The sequence below is a fragment of the Hemibagrus wyckioides genome, linkage group LG29 (assembly GCF_019097595.1).
Source record: "Hemibagrus wyckioides isolate EC202008001 linkage group LG29, SWU_Hwy_1.0, whole genome shotgun sequence".
NCBI lineage: Eukaryota > Metazoa > Chordata > Actinopteri > Siluriformes > Bagridae > Hemibagrus > Hemibagrus wyckioides.
The window spans coordinates 4,402,337-4,422,336 of NC_080738.1; the positions used below are offsets into that span (position 1 = coordinate 4,402,337).

The window sequence follows — 20,000 nt, forward strand, 5'->3', positions numbered from 1 at the left end:
GTGTGTGTGTCTCTGTGTGTGTGATCTTTTCAATCCTTTAATCTCTCTTGTTTCAGTAAAATATGTTGAATATGATGTATATAGCGTATGATGTTCAGCTGATTGCTTGTTAGTTTATTTATTCCTTTATAGGTTTATTTGTTTATTTGTTTATTCCGGCTCATTGGTTTTGAATACTGATTCATTTAAGCCGTTCGTCTGTTTGTTCATTCAGTTGATTTTAATTCATTCAGTTTGTTCATTTGTTTATTTATTTTTGTGTTCATTCATTCTTTCATTCTTTCACTCATTCATTCATTCCTTTGTATTAAGTCATTTCTTCATCCATTAAATGGCTTGCTTCATTCATTCACTTGCTTTCTTTTGCTTATATGTAATTTACTCATTTTATTCACAACATGCTGTAATTCATTCATTCATTCAGTATTTCTGTCTTTCATTCATTCACTCAGTTGATTATTCAATCATTCAATTATTCATTAGTTTTTTCTTCTGTTCATTCATTCATTCAGTTGGTTATTCACTCATTCAATTATTCATTAGTTTTTTCTTCTGTTCATTCATTCATTCATTCAGATGGTTATTCACTCATTCAGGTGTTCCGTCATTTCAATAGTTCATTATCTTTGTGTGTTTATTCACTCATTCATTCATAATATGGCTTGCTTTATTCATTTGGTTGTTTATTTTTGCTTTTACCTCATTTACTCATTTTAGTTACAACATGTAAGTCATTCATTCATTCATTCATTCATTCATTCAGTCGGTTATTCACTCATTCATTTGTATTAACTCATTTCTTTATTCATAAGATGGAGTGCTTCATTCATTCTTTTGGTTTCTTTTGATTTGATGTATTATAATCATTTTATCCACAACACTCTGTAATTCATTCATTCTTTCATTTAATTGTTCAGATATTTCATTTGTTCATTCATTCATTTGTTCATTCATTCACATTCATTACTCACTTCTTCTCAATGCACAATTTTTAATTAATTTAATTCTATGTTAATTTATTCATTCATTCATGTTTTACTTAATATTTCTTTCTTCACTTTTTTCACTCAGTAATTCACTCGTTCATTAGGTTTAACCTTGACGTTAAATTTCTGCCTGTTCTGAATGAATGAATGGATGGATTACTGAATGGATGGATGGATGGATGGATATATGAATAGATGGATGGATGGATATATGAATAGATGGATAGATGGATAGATGGATAGATAGATAGATAGATAGATAGATAGATAGATAGATAGATAGATAGATAGATAGATAGATAGATAGATAGATAGATGAATGGATATATGGATAGATGAATGGATGAAGGAAGGAATGATGGAAGGAAGGAAGAAAGGAAGGGATAGATGAGTGAATCATGTATGAATGAATAAATGACAGTGGTAAGCTCTCCTGCTTTCTCTCTCTGCTATTCATTCATCATGATTGTGTGTGTGTGTGTGTGTGTGTTAATTGTGATGGCTAGACCACTGGATCAGAGCATCTCCAAAACTCTTGCAGCTCTTGTGGGGTGTTCCCGGTCTGCAGTGGTCAGTATCTATCAAAGTCCTGTATGTTGCAAAGCGGGGCCCACAGAGGATCTGCTGCTAACATCTTGGTGCCAGATCCCACAGCACACCTTCAGGGATCTAGTGGAGTCCATGCCTCGATGGATCAGGGCTGTTTTGGCAGATAAAGAGGGACCAACACAATATTAGGCAGGTGGTCATAATGTTATGGCTGATTGGTGTGTATATAACACTTTAGAATGGATTTGATCTTGATGCAGTTTTACAGAAATATAAAGAGCCTGAGGGTCAGCTGCATTAACACCTCCCACCCTTCCATCCTTTTCTTTTTCCTGTGATGTTATCCACTAACACCACACTTTTGTTTGAGACCTGTGAATCCTGGGCAGCATGACACACTAAACAACATGCAGTAGGATGTATGAGGAGGGTGATGTGTGTGTGTGTGTGTGTGTGTGTGTGTGTGTACAACCCCTGGCAAAAAGTATGGAATCACCACTCTTAGAAGATGTTCATTCAACTGATTAATTGTGTAGAAAAAAACCCAATCACAGACAAGCCACAAAACTATTTTCATTTAACATTCCAACCTTCTGGCTTTATGAAACACTTACACAAATAAAACAGAAAGAAAATTGTAGTCAACTGCAACTGTTTTTACAGATCAACAAGAGGAAAAAAATATGGAATCTTACATTTTTCCTGAAGGCAGTGGAAAACTATGGTTGGCCTTCCAGGTAGTTTATATGCTGTCATCTTGTAATGTTTGATATATACAAACATTCTTCTATTATGGGGGCTCTGATGAGACTCCCCTCCCCTTCCCCCCAAATACTTTAGGGTCAGGGGTGATGAAGGAGTGGAAAATGTGGCAATAGCTGAAACCATGTTCAGTGTGAAAGGGACTGGAAGAGGCAGCTTCATAGCTGGAAACAGTGTACACAACCAAGGTTAGTGGCAGGAAGCTGACTGAAATATTTGTAACTGTCAGAATCCCAACTCAATCACAAACTAATCAAATTGCTGAATAAAAAGGAAAGCTTTATTATCATCAGTTACCATTGCCATCAGTTTTCTGTGTGAAACATTCAATGGAGAAAATATGAACCTAATCTAATAGAGGAAAAAGAAATCAGTAATTACAACTTTGCAGTTGTTTCCTCATGTGGATGTTTCCTCATGTGGATGTTGTACTCAGTATTACTATGGGTACATTTTCATGTTTCTGATTTAGAATTGAACGTCTGTGGTGCGACGTCTGGTCCAGTGTAACCCAACTGTACCATGAGGTGCTTCACATCCTAGAGGAAGACGGGCTTCTGGACTTGTCTGATACTGTGCATTTGTTTTGTGCGCATTATGTGTTCCTCCCTCGGCTTGCAGATGCACTTCACCCCTTTACAGAAGGATGGGACAATCATCCTTTGAAGTCTGAAGGTGGACTCACCCCTAACCAGCTCTGGGTTTTGGGACACATGCAGAACCCTGTTAGTGAAGCTGAAGAAGACTTGCAGGTTTGTTTCATATAACATTCTACGCAGTCTACACACATGCTTGTCTGTTTAGCTCAATTATTTACTTTTTTACATGTATATTTATTTATTTTTATTGTTTAAAACTGACAGAACCTGGATTTGTTTGGAACTGACTGGGAGACATTTGATGGTGTCAGCGAAGAACCCTTTGGAGATCAAGTCCCAGAAAATGAGTGTCCTCTGTCTCCAGCTGTAATGGAAGCTGTAAAGTCTATTATCAACCCCTGTGCACCATCTGAATCGTATGGTAGAGACCTGTATATATCAATGGTTCAATGCATTGAAAGTCTGTGTGCAACAAGTCACAGTATTTAAGTATCTATTACAAAAATGTCACAAACTACCCTATCACACAATGTTAGCAAATTGAATGAACTCAATATTGGACCTGGTATTAGGAACACCTGTAAAATATAATCCAATGCAATACAGCAGCTTATTATAGTAAGGGGTATTTGAAATGTTTTGGACCCCGCATTCATTTTAAATAAGGTGGCCAAAATATTAGAAACAACTCTGTGATTTTCTGTGCAATCAAACATTTTCTGTGAAGGTTTGTCTATTTCTGCCTTTTTCACCGCTGTTTATTTGGAGTAGAATTGCATACTGTGTATTTAACTTGTTCACCAGGTGGCATAGTGAATCTATTACAATTCTAGTTGTATTTAGAGATTTTTACATGGTTAAAGTTAAAATGATTTAGATGGAATCATTTGAATAGTTAAAGTCTACTGTATTTGGAGTATATGGCAGACACCTGAACATATAAGTGGTTCACTGCTTTCACTGTTAGGGCAACACAGAAATGACTAAAGTATAAAGTGACTCCATGGTACTCCTTGTAAAATTTATTAAACAGATTTGTTAACATCCAAACCTGATGAGAATTCATGTATTTTAACAGGACCAGATGTTGAACAACACTTAAAAGTAACCTTGAACAGGAAATGTGGTAAAACATCAGAAAAACCAGCATAAAATATATAAAAAACATTTGGTTTTGGCTCTGGCTCGTAACTACACTGTCATTTCATCAAGAACTGTCGAGTATCTCACACCCTATGAAAGGATTGTCCATGTGATATGGCTATTTCCATAATGTTTTTGAAGTCATCAAATGTTGTCAGGTGAGCAACTGGAAATGGAATTGTGCGACTACATGCACTTACAGTTGGAAAACAAATGGTATGATGTGTCACAATCATGGTAGAATTTCACAGATATTATGAAGTCCTTCTTCTCACTTGGTAGAACAGGCTTGTGGGCTTGTCCTGTCATCCACTGCATGATTCTGCCAACAGTCACTTCCTGTAGAGCTTCACTACTTTCCTGGTCACTCCGGCCACCTTGTTCTTAAATAAAAGGTGGGTGTTAGTGTGAACTGAGAAAAAGAAAACAAGATTAATAGATCAATAACTGCATATATCAGCTCGAACATACCACAATCTTCAATCTCTTGTAGGAAGTCTTGGAAAAAGTTCATGATGTTTATTTCTTTATTGTACTTCACAGAGCCCTTCTCACTGAAGTCAGGTTGACATTTTTCCAGGACAAAGGCTGCATCCACCTTAAAACAAACATGAAACACAAAGAGTGCAGATCTACAACACTACATTGTTTGCACTAAATAAAATTTTATGGGGGACCACCTAACAAAGGCAAATGTATATACCCTATCATCTTCCCCTGGAACAAACAGTGACAGACAAAGGTCTGGGTGTGTCTTCATAACTGTCAGCAGGTCATACAGCTGCAGGCCTTTTCTCAGCTGGTCAAGCATGGGGACAACTCTCATGGCTGAGTGCAGTACAATAGCCCTGAACACAAAAGGTTTGAAAAAGTAGTAGTTTTGTGAAAGGTACTGTACTCACAAACAATTTCTGTGCAATGGTGTAATTGAAATTATTAGAAAAAAGCAGTAATTATTTGTTTAACCATGACTTTACTCCAGACACTTTTCCTTTAAAACTACCTGATTATGAGTTCTTTTTTTCCCCACAGACACTCTTCCAGTGGATCCACAGTTTATGATGTCATCAATAAGCTCGTTAATACTCTCATCAGTTGCTCTGTTTACCTGAAAGCATAAATTAAACAGATTTGTCTCATCACACAAATTGTCAGTTAAAGATGTTTCCTGTTAAAGTCACAACTGTTGACTGTTATTCAATTTATCACCATCCTGTTATCCCTGAAACAGTTTCATGCAATATTATACAGATAAATAGGCAAAACACCAGCAAGTAACAGCAATCATCCCTGTCGAGGTTTAATATATGTACAAGTACATTTTAAAGTAAACAGTATAGTGTTTAGTCAGATTTCAGCAAAGTAATTACCTTCATAATAAGCTGTGACAATTCCAAATCTGTGACATCGGTGGTAGACACCTGTATGCTGTCTGAATTACCAGAACAAAGGTACCTGAAGCACCATTCACACATGAAGTTGGGTAGAGGTCCACCTTGTGCCATACTAGCCGCTATAACTTCTCCTGCAGTCCTAAATATCAGGAGAATAAAGAATATTGCGTTTCAGTTGAGAACTTTGCAATGAATATAATTATATACAACAGACGTGGACAACAGAATGCACCTGAAGTAGTTGTGATCCAGGCGGTTAAGACAGTACAGCAGATTCTTCCCTTTCTTGTCAGTGCTGCCCAGGAAAAGTTTCTTTTCAATCTCAGCAAGCATTTCTGAATATCAAAAATATATTAAACTGAAAATCTGTCTCTACCAAAAAATGACAGCTTCCAAAATTACAGTGACATGCAGCTGTACCTGTTAGAAATTCTTTACTGAGAGCACCAGTGTCAATGCCGCTTTCCCCAAAAAAAGAACCTTTCAGTCTGAATTTAGGGGAGGATTTTTTTTGCCGTTGCCACTGTTGCATTCCTCTACTGAAGATGTCACTTCAAGACACAAAAGGGAAAATGTGCTGCTTTCATCCACTTGGCAACTGATCCAGTTCAAGATATCTTCTGAACTTTAAATTGAAAATATATATAAAAAATATAAGTTGATGTTTTACTGAAGGGTAAAAATATTAGACCTTAACAATAATAATAATGTGAAAATGAAGCTATGCAAACACACATCATTCTGTAGTTATTTGGTTCATTTTTTTTCTGGAAGCAGTGGAGATTGTGGAGACTGATGGTAACAGGGAGAGTAGGTTTTACCTTTGAAAGGAATTCATTGCTTCACTTAAAATGCTGCCATTGCCTTCCTGGTCTGCTGTCCTATAGAGATATAAGTGTTACAAAATAATAATTAATAAGCAAACACAGCCTGAGTTAAAATGCAACTCTAAAATAGTTTACTATTTTTAGTCCACATACCGTAATCCACAGTCAGATGCATGAGTCTCAGTTACATCAATGTCGAATGCACCTCTGCACACAGGACACTCGGCAGTCTAAAAATAATAACTTAATATATTATACTAGACTAGCAATGTTGGTTAATATAAAGATACATACATAGAGAAATCTCACCAGCTCTGCCTGGTTTTCTGGGCACACTGGTGGCAAATGGTCCTGGGTGAAGGCTTCCTAGTAATAAAACACAAAACAGTAAGAAATAACTTCACTGTTTTACTCACAGCAAATTGTACTCAAAATCTGACACCCAAAGATTTAACATACATCCTCAGAAGTGCTGCACAGATCTATATTCTCCTTCCTGCAGCTCTTGATGTGTACTGGAAGAGCCTGAAGTGGAACCATCTTTCTACAGATGGTGCATGAGGCTTTGGGCATGTTTTCAAATTCTTTTGCTTCTGCTGGTAATGGAGTGGTGTCAATTTGCTCTTGTAAAGGAGCTATGTACAGTGTACGCTTTCCATTTCCACTCACTCCTTTTAGCTGCTACCTATTGTATCCATTTGAGTCAGGAGGAATAACAGCCAATTTGTGTTGCCCACCCCCACCTAGAAATGGAAAACAGCAGTAGTAACAATGGGAACATTTCAATTAGAAAGAGTTGCTGCTTTAGAGTAAGTGTATACAAAAGCAATACATACCTGTGGATTTGTGTAGCAACCAGCCACCAAAGATACTTTTAAGTCTTGGATATGTGTTCCAAAGCAAATCTGTCAACTTGTGTAACACAGTAACATTTCACATGAGGTTACTGGTTCAATGTAATAAATAGAATGTATGAATTAACACATTTCATCATACATACACATTTCAACAAAACTTAACTGTAGTGATGCCCAAGTCAAATCTGTTTAACAAAATAAATAAACAAATAAAACATACCTCAATGTGTGATGTTTACTGTTAGTGAATGTTTTCCAAGTCCAGCCAGTACAAGCTGGAGCTCCTCATCGCCTTTGGGTGTCTTTGGACGTTTATCAAGCAGAAAAAAGTTAACTAAAAAACTCTTTTGTGGTTGTGCATAAGGTGCAAAACGTCTTTTGCCTTTGGCCTCTTTGTGGAAAAGTCCAGGAAATGATCTAAAATATAAAATGTCTGATTACCCATCAAGAAGGACAACTATGATACAGTTTTGATACATTTTCAGTTGCTTACATCAGAATTGAGTTAACGATAAAAGGAACACTATGTTTTGCATCCCAAGGACGCACATACCTAGCCATTTCTTGATGCACTGACAGTCCAAAGCCACTGCTCTGGGGCCTCGTTACTACTTGTCCTGTCTGTTGATGGGACTCTCTTTGGGCTCCCGGGCCCTCAGGAGACTGACTTGTATTTCCCTGTCTGACTGGCCTGACATTCCCTGACGAACTTAGCCTGCTGTTCAACATCGACACAAGACTGTGTGCCGTGTTTAAAATATCCGCTAACTGAACCTGATACAGAAAGAAACTGATAAAGTTGTGTGCCTTAAAACTAAAAACATACTAAAGTCAGAAGTAGGTTATCATCAATGTCGTTAAGTCACCGTAAAGCACTGCTCTGGCCCACAATATAACGGCAACTAGCTTTAAAATGTAGTATTTAACGAGTATTCTATTAGAATAATGTTTAATGAGATACATAAGCTATTTACCTGATTTCGTCTCTGTTGCACTCTCCTCGTCTGCCATCTTGCCGCCTCCAAGTCAAACACAGTACGAACGCATGCACAGTTTGTGAAATCGATGTATCTTCTGCTCGATACATAATGCCTGCGAGCCCGTGACGTATTTTTGACAGTTCACGGTTGTCAATTCGTATTCATAAAGGAGAAACCCCGGGCGTAAAATTGCACTTCGTATTATTATTATTATTATTATTATTATTATTATTATTATTTTAGGTTTTTTTTTTTGGAATCGTATTCTCACATAAGAACATGCACTACATATTTTATGTGTGATTTGACTTATACGAGAAACCACAAAACCACATTTTTGTGTACATTTTATTCATTTATGCACAACCTTAGGCCAATATGTACGAATGTTTATTAGTACACGCATGTCTTTTTTGACAGCAACCTTACCCCATACTTTAGTTTGTTATATGTGAATATAATGACCTTTATGTTTTAGGAATTTTCTGAAAAAGAGAGGCGATGATGACGACAGAGCTACATGGACAGTAGAAACCCTGCAACACAACAAGCAGAGAGATGGTAGCAGTTGTGGAGTTTTCATTTTGAAGGTAAATGTTTTAAATACTTTCCATTGATGCGTTTAAACCTATTCCATCTGTTGTGTCCAGATGTTGGTTGTGCAGAAGGAATCATAAGCTACTGTATCATTGCTGTGTGTTATTTGTTGTTTGTTGTTGTGTACAGTGACCTTGATTGACCCGAAAGGCACATTTAAATAAAAGTGCTTCAGCTCTTCAGTTCTTCAGCTTTAGCTCTGTACCACTGCACATTGCATGTCATGGTGGATTGCATGCCCATGCTGAACTGAATAGATTCATGCTGAACCTCAGCTCAGAACTGAAGATATGTACTCACATGGTGACAAATTGAAAATATTATATCCTGATTGATTCTTATCTGCAGTTTGCTGAACATCTCCTTTCAGTGGAGACATCAGTGGAGTTCAGATGACTTCAGATTTTGTGACATGTGCCCGATTGGAAATAGTCTGGACCCTCCTGGAATTTCAGGGTGGGCTCTAGAGTAATGAAATATCCACAATAATCATCTAATGGTGTTGCCTCAGTCACGCATATTTCATGATAGAAGCACAAAAAGTTTATGGGAACTTGTGTTTGTTTAGGCAAGGCATCGGACTACTGTGTCATTTGCTCCATGTTGGAATGTGATGCTGACAAAAGCCTAATTAAAATGGTAAATCTTTGCATTAACTACATACAACAAAATCTATGTAAAGTTGGATTACTTATCAAGGGTTACAGTGTTACACACATGTACACATAAAAGCACACACTAACAATTGCAGTTAAGTGTAAATTGTTATGCACATGTATTTGGACAAACTGTACAAATATTTAGATTTTTTCCTGTTTGCAATAGATTCTCTCATATTGCTAATTTATTACTTTTTTATACTTGTAGGTGCAGTGTGACCGGTGCAGTGTGACCAGTGCAGTGTGACTGATGGACAGTGTGACTGATGGACAGTGTGACTGATGGACTGTGTGACTGATGGACAGTGTGACTGATGGACTGTGTGACTGATGGACAGTGTGACTGATGGACAGTGTGACTGATGGACAGTGTGACCGATGGACAGTGTGACTGATGGACAGTGTGACTGATGGACAGTGTGACTGATGGACACACTTTCACTGTGCATATTTTGATCCTAAGGATCAGTTTGATTTGACTGATTTCATTTGTACAAAGTGTTTGTGAAACACGTTTTCTTTTTCTTTTTGGTTAATCTACAACTAAATATTTGGGTACCAGTTGTAATTTTGTGTGGTCAGTTTGTCCATTTCCACCACAAAATAACTTTTGGTTCATTTATTCGGTCTCTATTCTCACTTCACAGTGGGGGGCCATGCATTTCACACCTAGGCCTTCACTGGTGTCCTTCCTGAATTAATCCACCTCTATACCATCATTATGACGCCACCATGAGCGTCGCTAGGCCATTTTCTACTCAGCCCTCCAAAAATTCTGCGATTCTCCATAAACTCTACACAAATTGGTGATCTCCTCAGTCCCCTTTAAACTTCATATGGAAACAGCAGCAGACTTCGGCTCTTCCCCGACTTTCATCGTGTTCTTCAATCTGCAGACCGCGGCGTCGCAGAGTGAGGATCAGAGGACGTGTGTGTGTGTGTGTGTGTGTGTGTGTCTGTGTGTGTGTGTGTGTGTGTGTGTGTCTGTGTGTATGTGTGTGTGTGTGTGTGTGTGTGTGTGTGTGTGTGTGAGTGTGAAATCAGGAAGTATTGTTTAATACTCAAATGTTATACACATCTATGCAATACAGTGGAATGCTGCAATACGTTTACCATCCTACCCTGTTAGTCAAACCTTTATTTTATTTATTTATTTGTTTATTTATTTATTTATTACTATTATACCCTCAAATGAAAATTCTAGAATCGCCCCTGGACGCCACGGCAATAGATACTAATCACCCATTAAATAACAAAGTAAAAAAGAAATTAGTCTACAGTATTTCACACCTCAAAAGGAATAGTCCATTTTATTACAGTTACTTTTTTCAAAAAAGACATTCTAGATGAATTATGCAGCAAACTGCAATCTCCAGAGGACGCAGCATCCGAAATGAGACGCAGTGAATATAGAAACAATGTTAATGGGCGGGTCGCTGCCTCTGACTACTCCAACTATCCAATCAAAAGACGGGAAATTGCTGATGTAATTGTATGCCTGCTGGATGGCCCCAGTGATGCCAACTCGAAATCTGATTGGTTAAGGTAACAATTTCATTAACACTTATTTTAAGCTCCGGACGCCTGCACTATTGATTCTGAAGGCCTTAAGGCAGATTTCTTTCACCCTGGCAACACATGATGTCATCCACTAGCTGAAATATGATTGGATAAATACTCTTATCATAAATATACACTACTGGAAGCAGCGCAACTGGGAGAAAAGCTATGAAATGTAGAGAATAGACTATTGGGAATAATTTAATACACATTCATGGAAAAATATATTAAATATATTAAAATGCAAGTCAGTGATTCAGATCACTGCTGTTTAGTCCAGCAGAGAAGGACTTACTGACCCTGACGGTCCACCACTGTCACTTCACCCCATAAAACTGTGCTACCCTGACGTGGGGTAGGATTTCTTTATGTAGTGCACTTCAGTTCAAAACTCCCCGTTTATATGGCTAGGATTTTCTGATAAAGTAGGAAAAACCGATGGTTCTAACTATCATTTTGCGCTCCGGTAGGAAAATCTGATAATGTAGGATAAACTGTTAGAACACCGGACATCCTCTCCCCCCACCCCCAAGTGTACATCGTCACACTAGCAGACAAACACTGCACACGGCAATGGCCGTGTTCCAATTACACCACCATGGTGTTTAAAGTGCACTACACACTGTATATATGGAAACCATTTACTGCACTATTTAGGGCACTTGCATATAGGGTAGGAAGATATTTCAGATTCAGCCATTGAAAGAGACTGACGCACTCAATTCTCGAAAGTGAAAGTATGGAGACTGTTCAGGTTGCCAGTTACGTATTATTCAGGATCTAGTAATAAAATCTAGTAATGTGTTTTTATTTGGTTTGTATTTTTTTTAAAAAAAAAAGGAGAGAGAAATGTTTAATCTTTATGATAATAATGCCGGGAGAATATATAAACTTGACAAGGGAACAAAAAACAAGCTACTTTTTTAGAGATGGAGGAAAAGACCAGGAAAATGGATGGATAAATGAATACACGTCGTTAATTGATAAGCTCATTGTGAAATGGCTAGAAAGACTAATTGGAAGGATAATTAGCTAGGGAAACGGGTGAAACATGGGAGATGATCCAGTGAAGACTGAGAGTGAGGAAAAGTGATGATGGAATGAATAAAATGATGGAATGAAGATCAGCAGTTTGCAGATATAAACTAAAGGCTTACCACAAGAGGCAAAAATTACAAAAAGTAATGCTTTCTTAAACTGTGGATGGCCATGGTTGTGTCACTGTCAGTATCAGTGCAGACACTGCATTGTTCTTTGTGCTTCTGTTTTCATGCAATTGACAAGAACACCATTTTAGAGGGAGGTTTAGTGTTTTGTATGAATTCAACAGTGTGTAACTGAATATCACACGAGACGAAGGAGAAACTGATTTTTTTTTGACACGCATCACGTGTCCTCTTTATTGCCATACCTCCAAGTTTAGTCAACTACAGCAGTTTATGTTACCAAAAGTCACATGAATAAATTCTTTAAAAAAAGAATGATCTCCTTTTCTTTTTTTTAGTTGCTGTATGTGGGCACAAGTCCTTTTTCAACTGCAATTTGTTGCCCGCCTGTGCATTCCTTCCTGTGGGAGAGTTTAAAGCAGACTTTGCTTTACGGGAGTTTTAATGAAACTGGCAACCCACTTCCTCTTCGCACCAACGCGCCCTGGCAGGGTAAGTAAAGAGAAAAGGGCGTTTGTATTCTTTATTTTAGCGATGTACTGAAATACTGCCTTATGTGCTGTTTTCTACCGTACAAAGAGATTGTATTCAGGACAGAAGCTGTAACCTGGAAAGTTAAAATAAATAGATTAAAGATGGTTAGCGTGACATTGCCAGATCTTGTTTAGGCCCAGGGGCGTCGCTGGGGCTATTCATTCGGGGCTTTTTGCCCCCGGAGTGTAGAGGAATTAAGTAAATGTTGTTCGGTTTAGTTGAGCGCTGTTGCCGTTTACTGTACGCGATTTTGACTGACATCTCTCCACACACACACACACACACACACACACACACACACACACACACACACAGGACAAAATACCGCGAGAGTGTGCGCTGGAATATGGGCTAGAACTGCTCTCGCGATACTTTAATGTCCTACAACTTTAATGTTCACACCACGTGACTAAAACACCTTACAGCCCTTGACCAGGAGAGCAATAAAAATATCAGAAAACACAGCAATCTTATTATTCAGATAAAAGTCTAACTTCTAATTTTTAATGTTAACACAGTTGATAAAAGTCGGCTAACAAATGTATGTTGTGTCACAAAGGAGGCCCACTGTCTCTGATTCTGAAAACCCCTGACATATAGGACCCTTTAGAATATTATTCCATACCCAATATGTACAAAAGCCTTAAATTAAATAAGCCTAAAGATAGATCTAAAGAAAATATAAACTGTTAAATCATTAAGACATTATAGTCTGAACATCATGACTTTCGATTATTCCACTAATGCAGTATTTAAGTTAAAATACAGACAGGACTTAGGTGAACAATGGACCAGAACAGACTCCATCATTCAGCTGTTCTGTCTGTTGATAAAGGAATTCTCAGCACTAGAAATACTAGTATGGTAACTGACCGTTTTACTCAAGTCCAGTCTCGGAGATACTCTCTGATGATTCCACCCTCAAAGAAATAGGATAGAAAAGTCACCAAGAGCATGAAGTAGACAAGATACAAGCAGCAGGAGAGATGAGGGAATGAGAGATGAGAGAAGAGAAGAGAAGAGAAAAGAAGAGAGGCAAAAAAGAAAGAAAGAAGAATACATACTGTAGTGGCAGCATAAATACCTCAAATCACATCCATTTATTGTTTATACTGAGTTCCTTTATCAAAAACTCCCTAATGGTCATGAAAATAAAACCTAAAAATAACCATTAGAGAACGTTCCTAGAAGGTTATTATTTGGTTTTGAAAAAATAATCAAAGGGGAATCCTATGCTAATGTTAGGAGAAGGTTCTGTGTTTGCTGGCTCTCCTGTTTGGGGAATAAGTTGCTCCCCATTTCAACAAGCAGGGAATTATCAGCCCTAGGAGAAGTAGTGTTACTAATAGAACAATGTAGAGAGTGTCTAAAATCTTTTCCCACTACACTCTTACAGACTGACATAAATACACCTATTTTTAATGATTTATTTTCAGCAGTCAATCCATCATTGATAAACAAACCAGAACCAGAGAGAGAGAGAGAGAGTGAGTGAGTGAGTGAGTGAGTGAGTGTGTGTGTGCGCGCGCGCGCGCGCGTGCATGCTTATGTGCGCGTGCGCGGCTGCGTCACTGCCCCTCCCCCTCTGCAGAATAAACCGTTAGACGGAAGTGAAACTCAGCTGCTCCATTTTGTTTCGAGATGAAAATAAAATATTCCAGGAGTAAAAGCTAAAGCTCTGATATATAAACGCTCTAAATGAAGACGTTTAGAGTTAATATAAGGAGTTTTGTTGGTTTGTACTGAAGTTTTTAATGTACACAGGTTGTTTTATGACTTGATATCGTGTGTATAGTGTTTGATTTAACACACCGATGTTGGAGTGAAGTAAACGTGTGTCCTGCTGTAATCTGGAGAAGGAGACATGACCTCCAACATGAGTGTGTCTGGAAAACAGGACTTAAAGAAAGACGAGAGGTCAGTAACTTTTACATTCACCAGCAATAAATACACACCGTCTCATGGGAACAGATCTGTATCTCTAAACACTCACTAGTTAACACAGGAACTAAACTTTGGTTTAAGGTGTTTAATAGCAGTGAATAGATCACTGATCTGATCTAAGAACAGTTTAGAGAAATCATTCAGTGAGAGAAGAGTAAAAAGGACTGTGTAATGTGGAGCAGAAGAGCAGCATAGCTTTGAGTCAGTGAACTCGACAGGCTTTAAGACCCAGCGGAGTCAGTTCTCTGTGATTGGGACTCCTGACCTCAGTGTAATTCCTGAGGTATGAGGCGTGTCTCCTGTTTGAAGAAGTGTGCAGACTGGAGCTGAATTAAAAAGATGGAATTATTGGTGTTTAATGATCAACACAGTGTTTAACAGTGCTGAGACAGCAGAGGATTAATTATTGCTGATATTTCTGTTGGAATTCTAGAATGATGGAGGGAAAGAGATCAGACTCACCAGAACCCAGCTGTGTGTCCATGAAGAGTGACCGGTCAATGGATCATCCAATTGTCTTCAGAGACAGAGACAGTTCTACTGATGTGAGGTCAGTATAGTGAGGTGTTTTACAGCAGTGTTCCACCTGATCAAACTCACTGGTCTCATTATGAAGCCCTTCATGAGCTTTATCAGGTGTTGAAGCAGTAAAACACTAAACTGTGCAGTGCTGCAGCTCTCGGTCCGGCAGTGAGGACAACTGCTTTAAGAGGTCAGTTCAGCCTGCAGTCCCTGAGCTGGAGGGTCTGTGGTGCTACAGAAGAACATTTACACCTGGGATATTAATGACAATATAAATCATTTTATTCATTAATTCAATCATTTGTTTCTAAACATGTTAGTGTCAGTGATGAAATCCTGAAATCAGTGTATTGTGTTAAGAGGATAGTGTTAAATATCTGTCTCTGTATTTATTACTGTGATTTCTGCAGCTATGAATACATATAGTCCATATTACATGATGTGTTTTATTTGTTCACAGACCACAAAAGAAGAAATCAAACATCAGCAGAAATCAGCTGGACTCCATATTCAAGGTGTGTGTGTGTGTGTGTGTGTGTTTTATAGTGTGTAATGTGTGTGTTGTCATACCTTGTCATTTCTTGATGTCCAGTAGAATTATGGGTAATCACTTGTATGAATAATCAGAATTTCCGTTGTAACTAAAGGCAAGAGGAAGAGACTTTTATTATTTTCATAACCAAAATCATTAACAAAGCACCATTCACTGTGTAAGATTCTAATATTTAGATCTGTTCCTGTGTGTTTCTGACCAGGAGCTGGAACACAAAGTCATCACTCTGATAAAGAATGAGCTGAAGAGGTTTAGGAAGCTCCTGAGTCCAGATTACCCAGCATGCACTGAGAGGGAGGTGGAGGATGAGGAGGATCTGCACAGTGTCAGAGAGGGAGCTCTGAAGATCACACTGCACTTCCTGAAGAACATGAAGCACACAGATCTCGCTAACACACTGCAGAACAGTAAGAGCTCTGAGCCATGGCTTTATTCCATCAGGTTCACTTTAGAGAGAGGAAATAGTTTTAGATATGAAGACTTTTAGTTTGAACTTTGATTTTAGTATCATGTACATCTGCTGCTTTTCTGTTCGGTTCATGGTCCAGCTTGTGGTCACTCTGTACAATGGTCCTGTTCCTTCAATAATATTTAGTAGATGAATCAGGAATGAACAGCAGCATTTGAAAGAATTTTACATTTTATATAGTGCTCAGTGATTCTGCATTAAAACATGTTATTACTGTTTATTAGAACTCGTGTATCAGACAAAGCTGAAATCCAACCAGAGAGACAAGTTTAAAAGAATTAATGAAGGAATCTCACAGCATGGAAGATCAGCACTTCTGAATGAGATCTACACAGAGCTCTACATCACAGAGGGTTGGAGTGGAGACGTCAATAATGAACATGAGGTGAGACAGATTGAGACAGTGTCCAGGAGACCAGCAACACAGGAGACACCCATCAACTGTAATGACCTCTTTAAGGACAAGTCCATCAGAACTGTGCTGACTAAAGGAGTTGCTGGAATTGGAAAAACAGTCTCTGTGCAGAAGTTCATTCTGGACTGGACTGAAGGAAACTCAAATCAGGACATCACCTTCATGTTTCCACTTCCCTTTAGAGAGCTGAATCTGATGAAGGAGAAAAATCTCAGTCTGATGAATCTTCTTCATCACTTTTTCCCAGAAATAAGAGAACTAGAATCAATAGACTGTGACTCCTACAAAGTGGTGTTGATCTTTGATGGTCTGGATGAGTGTCGACTTCCTCTAAATTTCCAGAAGAATGAGAGATTGTGTGATGTGACAGAGTCAGTCTCAGTGGATGTCCTGCTGACGAACCTCATCAAGAGGAATCTGCTTCCCTCTGCTCTTCTCTGGATAACCTCTCGACCAGGAGCAGCCAATCAGATCCCTCCTGAGTGTGTAGACCAGGTAACAGAGGTACGAGGGTTTAATGATCCTCAGAAAGAGGAGTACTTCAGGAAGAGGATCAGTGATCAGAGCCTGGCCAATAAAATCATCAGACACATGAAGTCTTCAAGAAGCCTCTACATCATGTGCCACATCCCAGTCTTCTGCTGGATCTCAGCCACTGTTCTAGAGAGAATGTTGGGTGAAGCAGAGAGTGGAGAGATCCCCAAGACTCTGACTCAAATGTTCACACACTTCCTGATCTTTCAGATCAAACACAAGGATGAAAAGTACCATCAGAAACATGACCCTGATCCTCAGCAGACCAGAGAGAGTATCCTGGCACTGGGAAAACTGGCTTTCCAGCAGCTGGAGAAAGGAAACCTGATCTTCTATGAGGAAGACCTGAGAGAGTGTGGCATTGATGTCAGAGAAGTGTCAGTGTACTCAGGAGTGTGTACCCAGATCTTCAGAGAGGAGTTTGGGCTTCACCTGGGGAAGGTGTTCAGCTTTGTACATCTGAGTGTTCAGGAGTTTCTGGCTGCTTTATACGTGTTTTTCTGCTTTAAATTTAGAAAGACAAATGTGCTTGTGGAGCAAAGCACTGGACTTTTTAATTTCTTCAGAAATCCAAACATGTCTGATCTCCTCAGGAGTGCAGTGGACAAGGCCTTACAGAGTGAGAATGGACACCTGGACCTGTTCCTCCGCTTCCTTCTGGGTCTCTCACTAGAGTCCAATCAGACTCTCTTACGAGACTTAATGCCACAGACAGGAAGTAGTTCTCACAGCAAACAGGAAACAGTGGAGTACATCAAGGAGAAGATCAGGGAGAATCCATCTCCAGAGAAATCCATCAATCTGTTCCACTGTCTGAATGAACTGAATGATCATTCTCTAGTGCAGGAAGTACAGACTTACCTGAACACAGGATATTACAGGTGTCTCAGTGGATCCAGTCTCTCTCCTGCTCAGTGGTCAGCTCTGGTGTTTGTGTTACTGACCTCAGAACAGGAGCTGGATGAGTTTGATTTGAGTAAATATGATCCATCAGATGAATGTCTTCTGAGACTGCTGCCAGTGGTCAAAGCCTCCAGAAAAGCTGAGTGAGTATTTTTATTTATAAATGTATTACTGCATGGTTTGTTATTTTAATGTAACACTGAACTGCACTGTTTGGATTAATGCTTGTTAATAGTTCCTCTAATCCTCTTTAAACAAACCTCTGGTACTTTTACAGAAGATTGTTTCACTTTTTACACTAACACGTCATGTCTGCACTGAGGGCTGGGCCATATGGACAAAATCTTATGGATCAGGATATGAATCATTTTATATCTTTTATAGATGAATCCTGATATATTAAGTTTTCTCTAAAATTTATATAAAAATCTGTACAAAATACCTGCATGCATTTAAGAACTAAACACATTTCTGAAGTAAACAGCAGTGAAAGACACTTTTTCTTTTCTCTGTTTATTCTGAAAGTGACATTGAACAGAACTCTCACAAATGAGAACAAGAAAAACATCAAGCTGTCAAAATGGGATCAATATGAATAGAAAATATAAAAAGTAAATATTAAACACTCTGTTCACCTTCAAGTACCTGTTTAGGTTCAAGTTCCTCATCTTTTGTTCTGTGACACAGTGTTGTGGAGAGATTCACTCTGTCATGCTTTTATTTCTTCCAATTTTTCACATTTTCTTCCTAATTTAATCACGGCTGATTCCCACCATCTAACTGGGAACAAAATACTGAACTGGACCATACTGGAAAGAGTCAAGTTGGATTTTCTTTAAATAGTATAAACTAGTAACAGGGCCATTTGGAACAAATAGTGCATTTTTATTACATTTCCTGTCTTATACTCTTTATTTAAAAGAATCATTGTTTATTTAAGAAAGAGATTCTTACTTTTTTGCACATCTATATTTTCCAAAGTCCATTCTAATAAATATAACACTATAAATCTATATTGCTAATAAAATGATTTTCTTGAGTGTAATTTTGAAAGAAATAAATTGCCCAGCCCTTACCACCTTCTGAGACAAGACGACAAAACCAACTCATGTTATTAACTGCTAGTGTACAGCTCTATAATTCTTTATTTTCTGTAATAAAATGCACTGGATCTGCAGTGTTGGGTGTAGAAACTTGAACACAGATCAGAGTGTAGTGTTTGTAGGCTGCTCGCTCTCACCTGTGTGTGTTATGTACATGACCTAATGGTCTTATAATAAATTGTAGCTGAGAGATTGTGGAGTTCAGAAAGACGTCCCTGCTCCTGTAAATGTCCTGATGTGGTGTCCTGTCCTCTGATTTCTGTGTGTGAGAGAAACACACTCACATTTCTGTTACAGCTTCAACTTTAGCTGGATTATGACTGTGTGTGTGTTTGAGATCAGTGTTCTGATATTTCATCATTTCTCTTCCAGTCTGTGGAAGTGTAATCTGACAGAGGAAAGCTGTAGAGCTCTGTCCTCAGTTCTCAGCTCAAACTCCTCCAGTCTGAGAGAACTGGACCTGAGTGGAAATAAACTGCAGGATTCAGGAGTGAAGCTGCTCTCTGCTGGACTGAAGAATCCACACTGTACACTGGAGATACTGAGGTACACACACACACACACACACACACACACACATACTGTACACACACACACACACACACACATACACACACACACATACACACACACACATATATACTGTACATACATACACACACACACACACACACACACACACAGGTCATATAATATTTACACACACACACACATCAGAGTTTTAATAAACACAGCAACCTCCAGTTCTCATCTGTTGTAAGTGTAATTGTAGAGATCTGATATATTGTCATTGTTGTGTGTGAGATGGAGAGTAAATGTAGTGTATATAAAGATTTTGTGTAGTTCATGTTTTCAATGCTAAAACTGAGTGTGTTAAGTGTGAGAAGGTTTTCTTTCTTGCAGGATGAGGAACTGCAATATTACAGATGAAGGTTGTGCTGCTC

General features: G+C 38.5%; 3 protein-coding genes across 7 annotated transcripts in view; 2 read left to right on the plus strand and 1 right to left on the minus strand.

Moving 5' to 3' along the window:
* Positions 1-20,000, plus strand: part of LOC131349005 (serine/threonine-protein kinase pim-1-like) — a 49,346-nt gene that overhangs the window by 9,378 nt on the left and 19,968 nt on the right. The window lies entirely within an intron of this gene.
* On the minus strand, positions 3,808-6,971 carry LOC131349006 (uncharacterized). Of its 3 annotated transcripts, none has more exons than XM_058384307.1 (10): positions 6,720-6,967; positions 6,570-6,626; positions 6,414-6,490; positions 6,255-6,314; positions 5,854-5,984; positions 5,666-5,768; positions 5,410-5,572; positions 5,043-5,147; positions 4,511-4,887; positions 4,406-4,422 (listed from the first exon to the last, which is right to left on the minus strand). In XM_058384307.1, the coding sequence occupies exons 1-9, from the start codon at positions 6,831-6,833 to the stop codon at positions 4,843-4,845; spliced, it is 855 nt and encodes a 284-aa protein (XP_058240290.1). In that variant the 5' UTR covers positions 6,834-6,967; the 3' UTR covers positions 4,406-4,422; positions 4,511-4,842. The 3 variants fall into 3 exon arrangements, with proteins under 3 accessions (XP_058240292.1, XP_058240290.1, XP_058240291.1); XM_058384308.1 differs by lacking the exon at positions 4,406-4,422 and having other exon boundaries at positions 4,511-4,637; positions 4,743-4,887; XM_058384309.1 differs by lacking the exons at positions 5,043-5,147; positions 5,410-5,572; positions 5,666-5,768; positions 5,854-5,984; positions 6,255-6,314 and having other exon boundaries at positions 3,808-4,422; positions 4,511-4,637; positions 4,743-4,887; positions 6,720-6,971.
* The window catches only part of LOC131348992 (NACHT, LRR and PYD domains-containing protein 12-like), a 15,750-nt gene continuing 9,933 nt past the window's right edge, over positions 14,184-20,000 (plus strand). For 2 of the 3 annotated variants that reach the window (XM_058384275.1, XM_058384277.1), the window contains exons 1-6: positions 14,185-14,530; positions 14,991-15,107; positions 15,540-15,594; positions 15,835-16,039; positions 16,326-18,096; positions 19,429-19,602. In XM_058384275.1, coding sequence (XP_058240258.1) covers positions 14,478-14,530; positions 14,991-15,107; positions 15,540-15,594; positions 15,835-16,039; positions 16,326-18,096; positions 19,429-19,602 — 2,375 coding nt within the window. In that variant the 5' untranslated portion in view covers positions 14,185-14,477. Of the gene's footprint in view, positions 14,531-14,990; positions 15,108-15,539; positions 15,595-15,834; positions 16,040-16,325; positions 18,097-19,428; positions 19,603-19,959 lie in introns of all 3 variants that reach the window. The other variant, XM_058384274.1, reaches the window with a different exon arrangement.

Excerpts from the sequence above, each read along its gene's own strand:
- LOC131349006 (XM_058384307.1), bottom strand. The coding sequence starts at position 6,833 with ATGCCCAAAGCCTCATGCACCATCTGTAGAAAGATGGTTCCACTTCAG. Across the intron at positions 6,627-6,719 it reads TGTGCAGCACTTCTGAGGAT|GAAGCCTTCACCCAGGACCA; the intron begins GTATGTTAAATC and ends TTTTATTACTAG. Across the intron at positions 5,769-5,853 it reads CAGTAAAGAATTTCTAACAG|AAATGCTTGCTGAGATTGAA; the intron begins GTACAGCTGCAT and ends TTTGATATTCAG.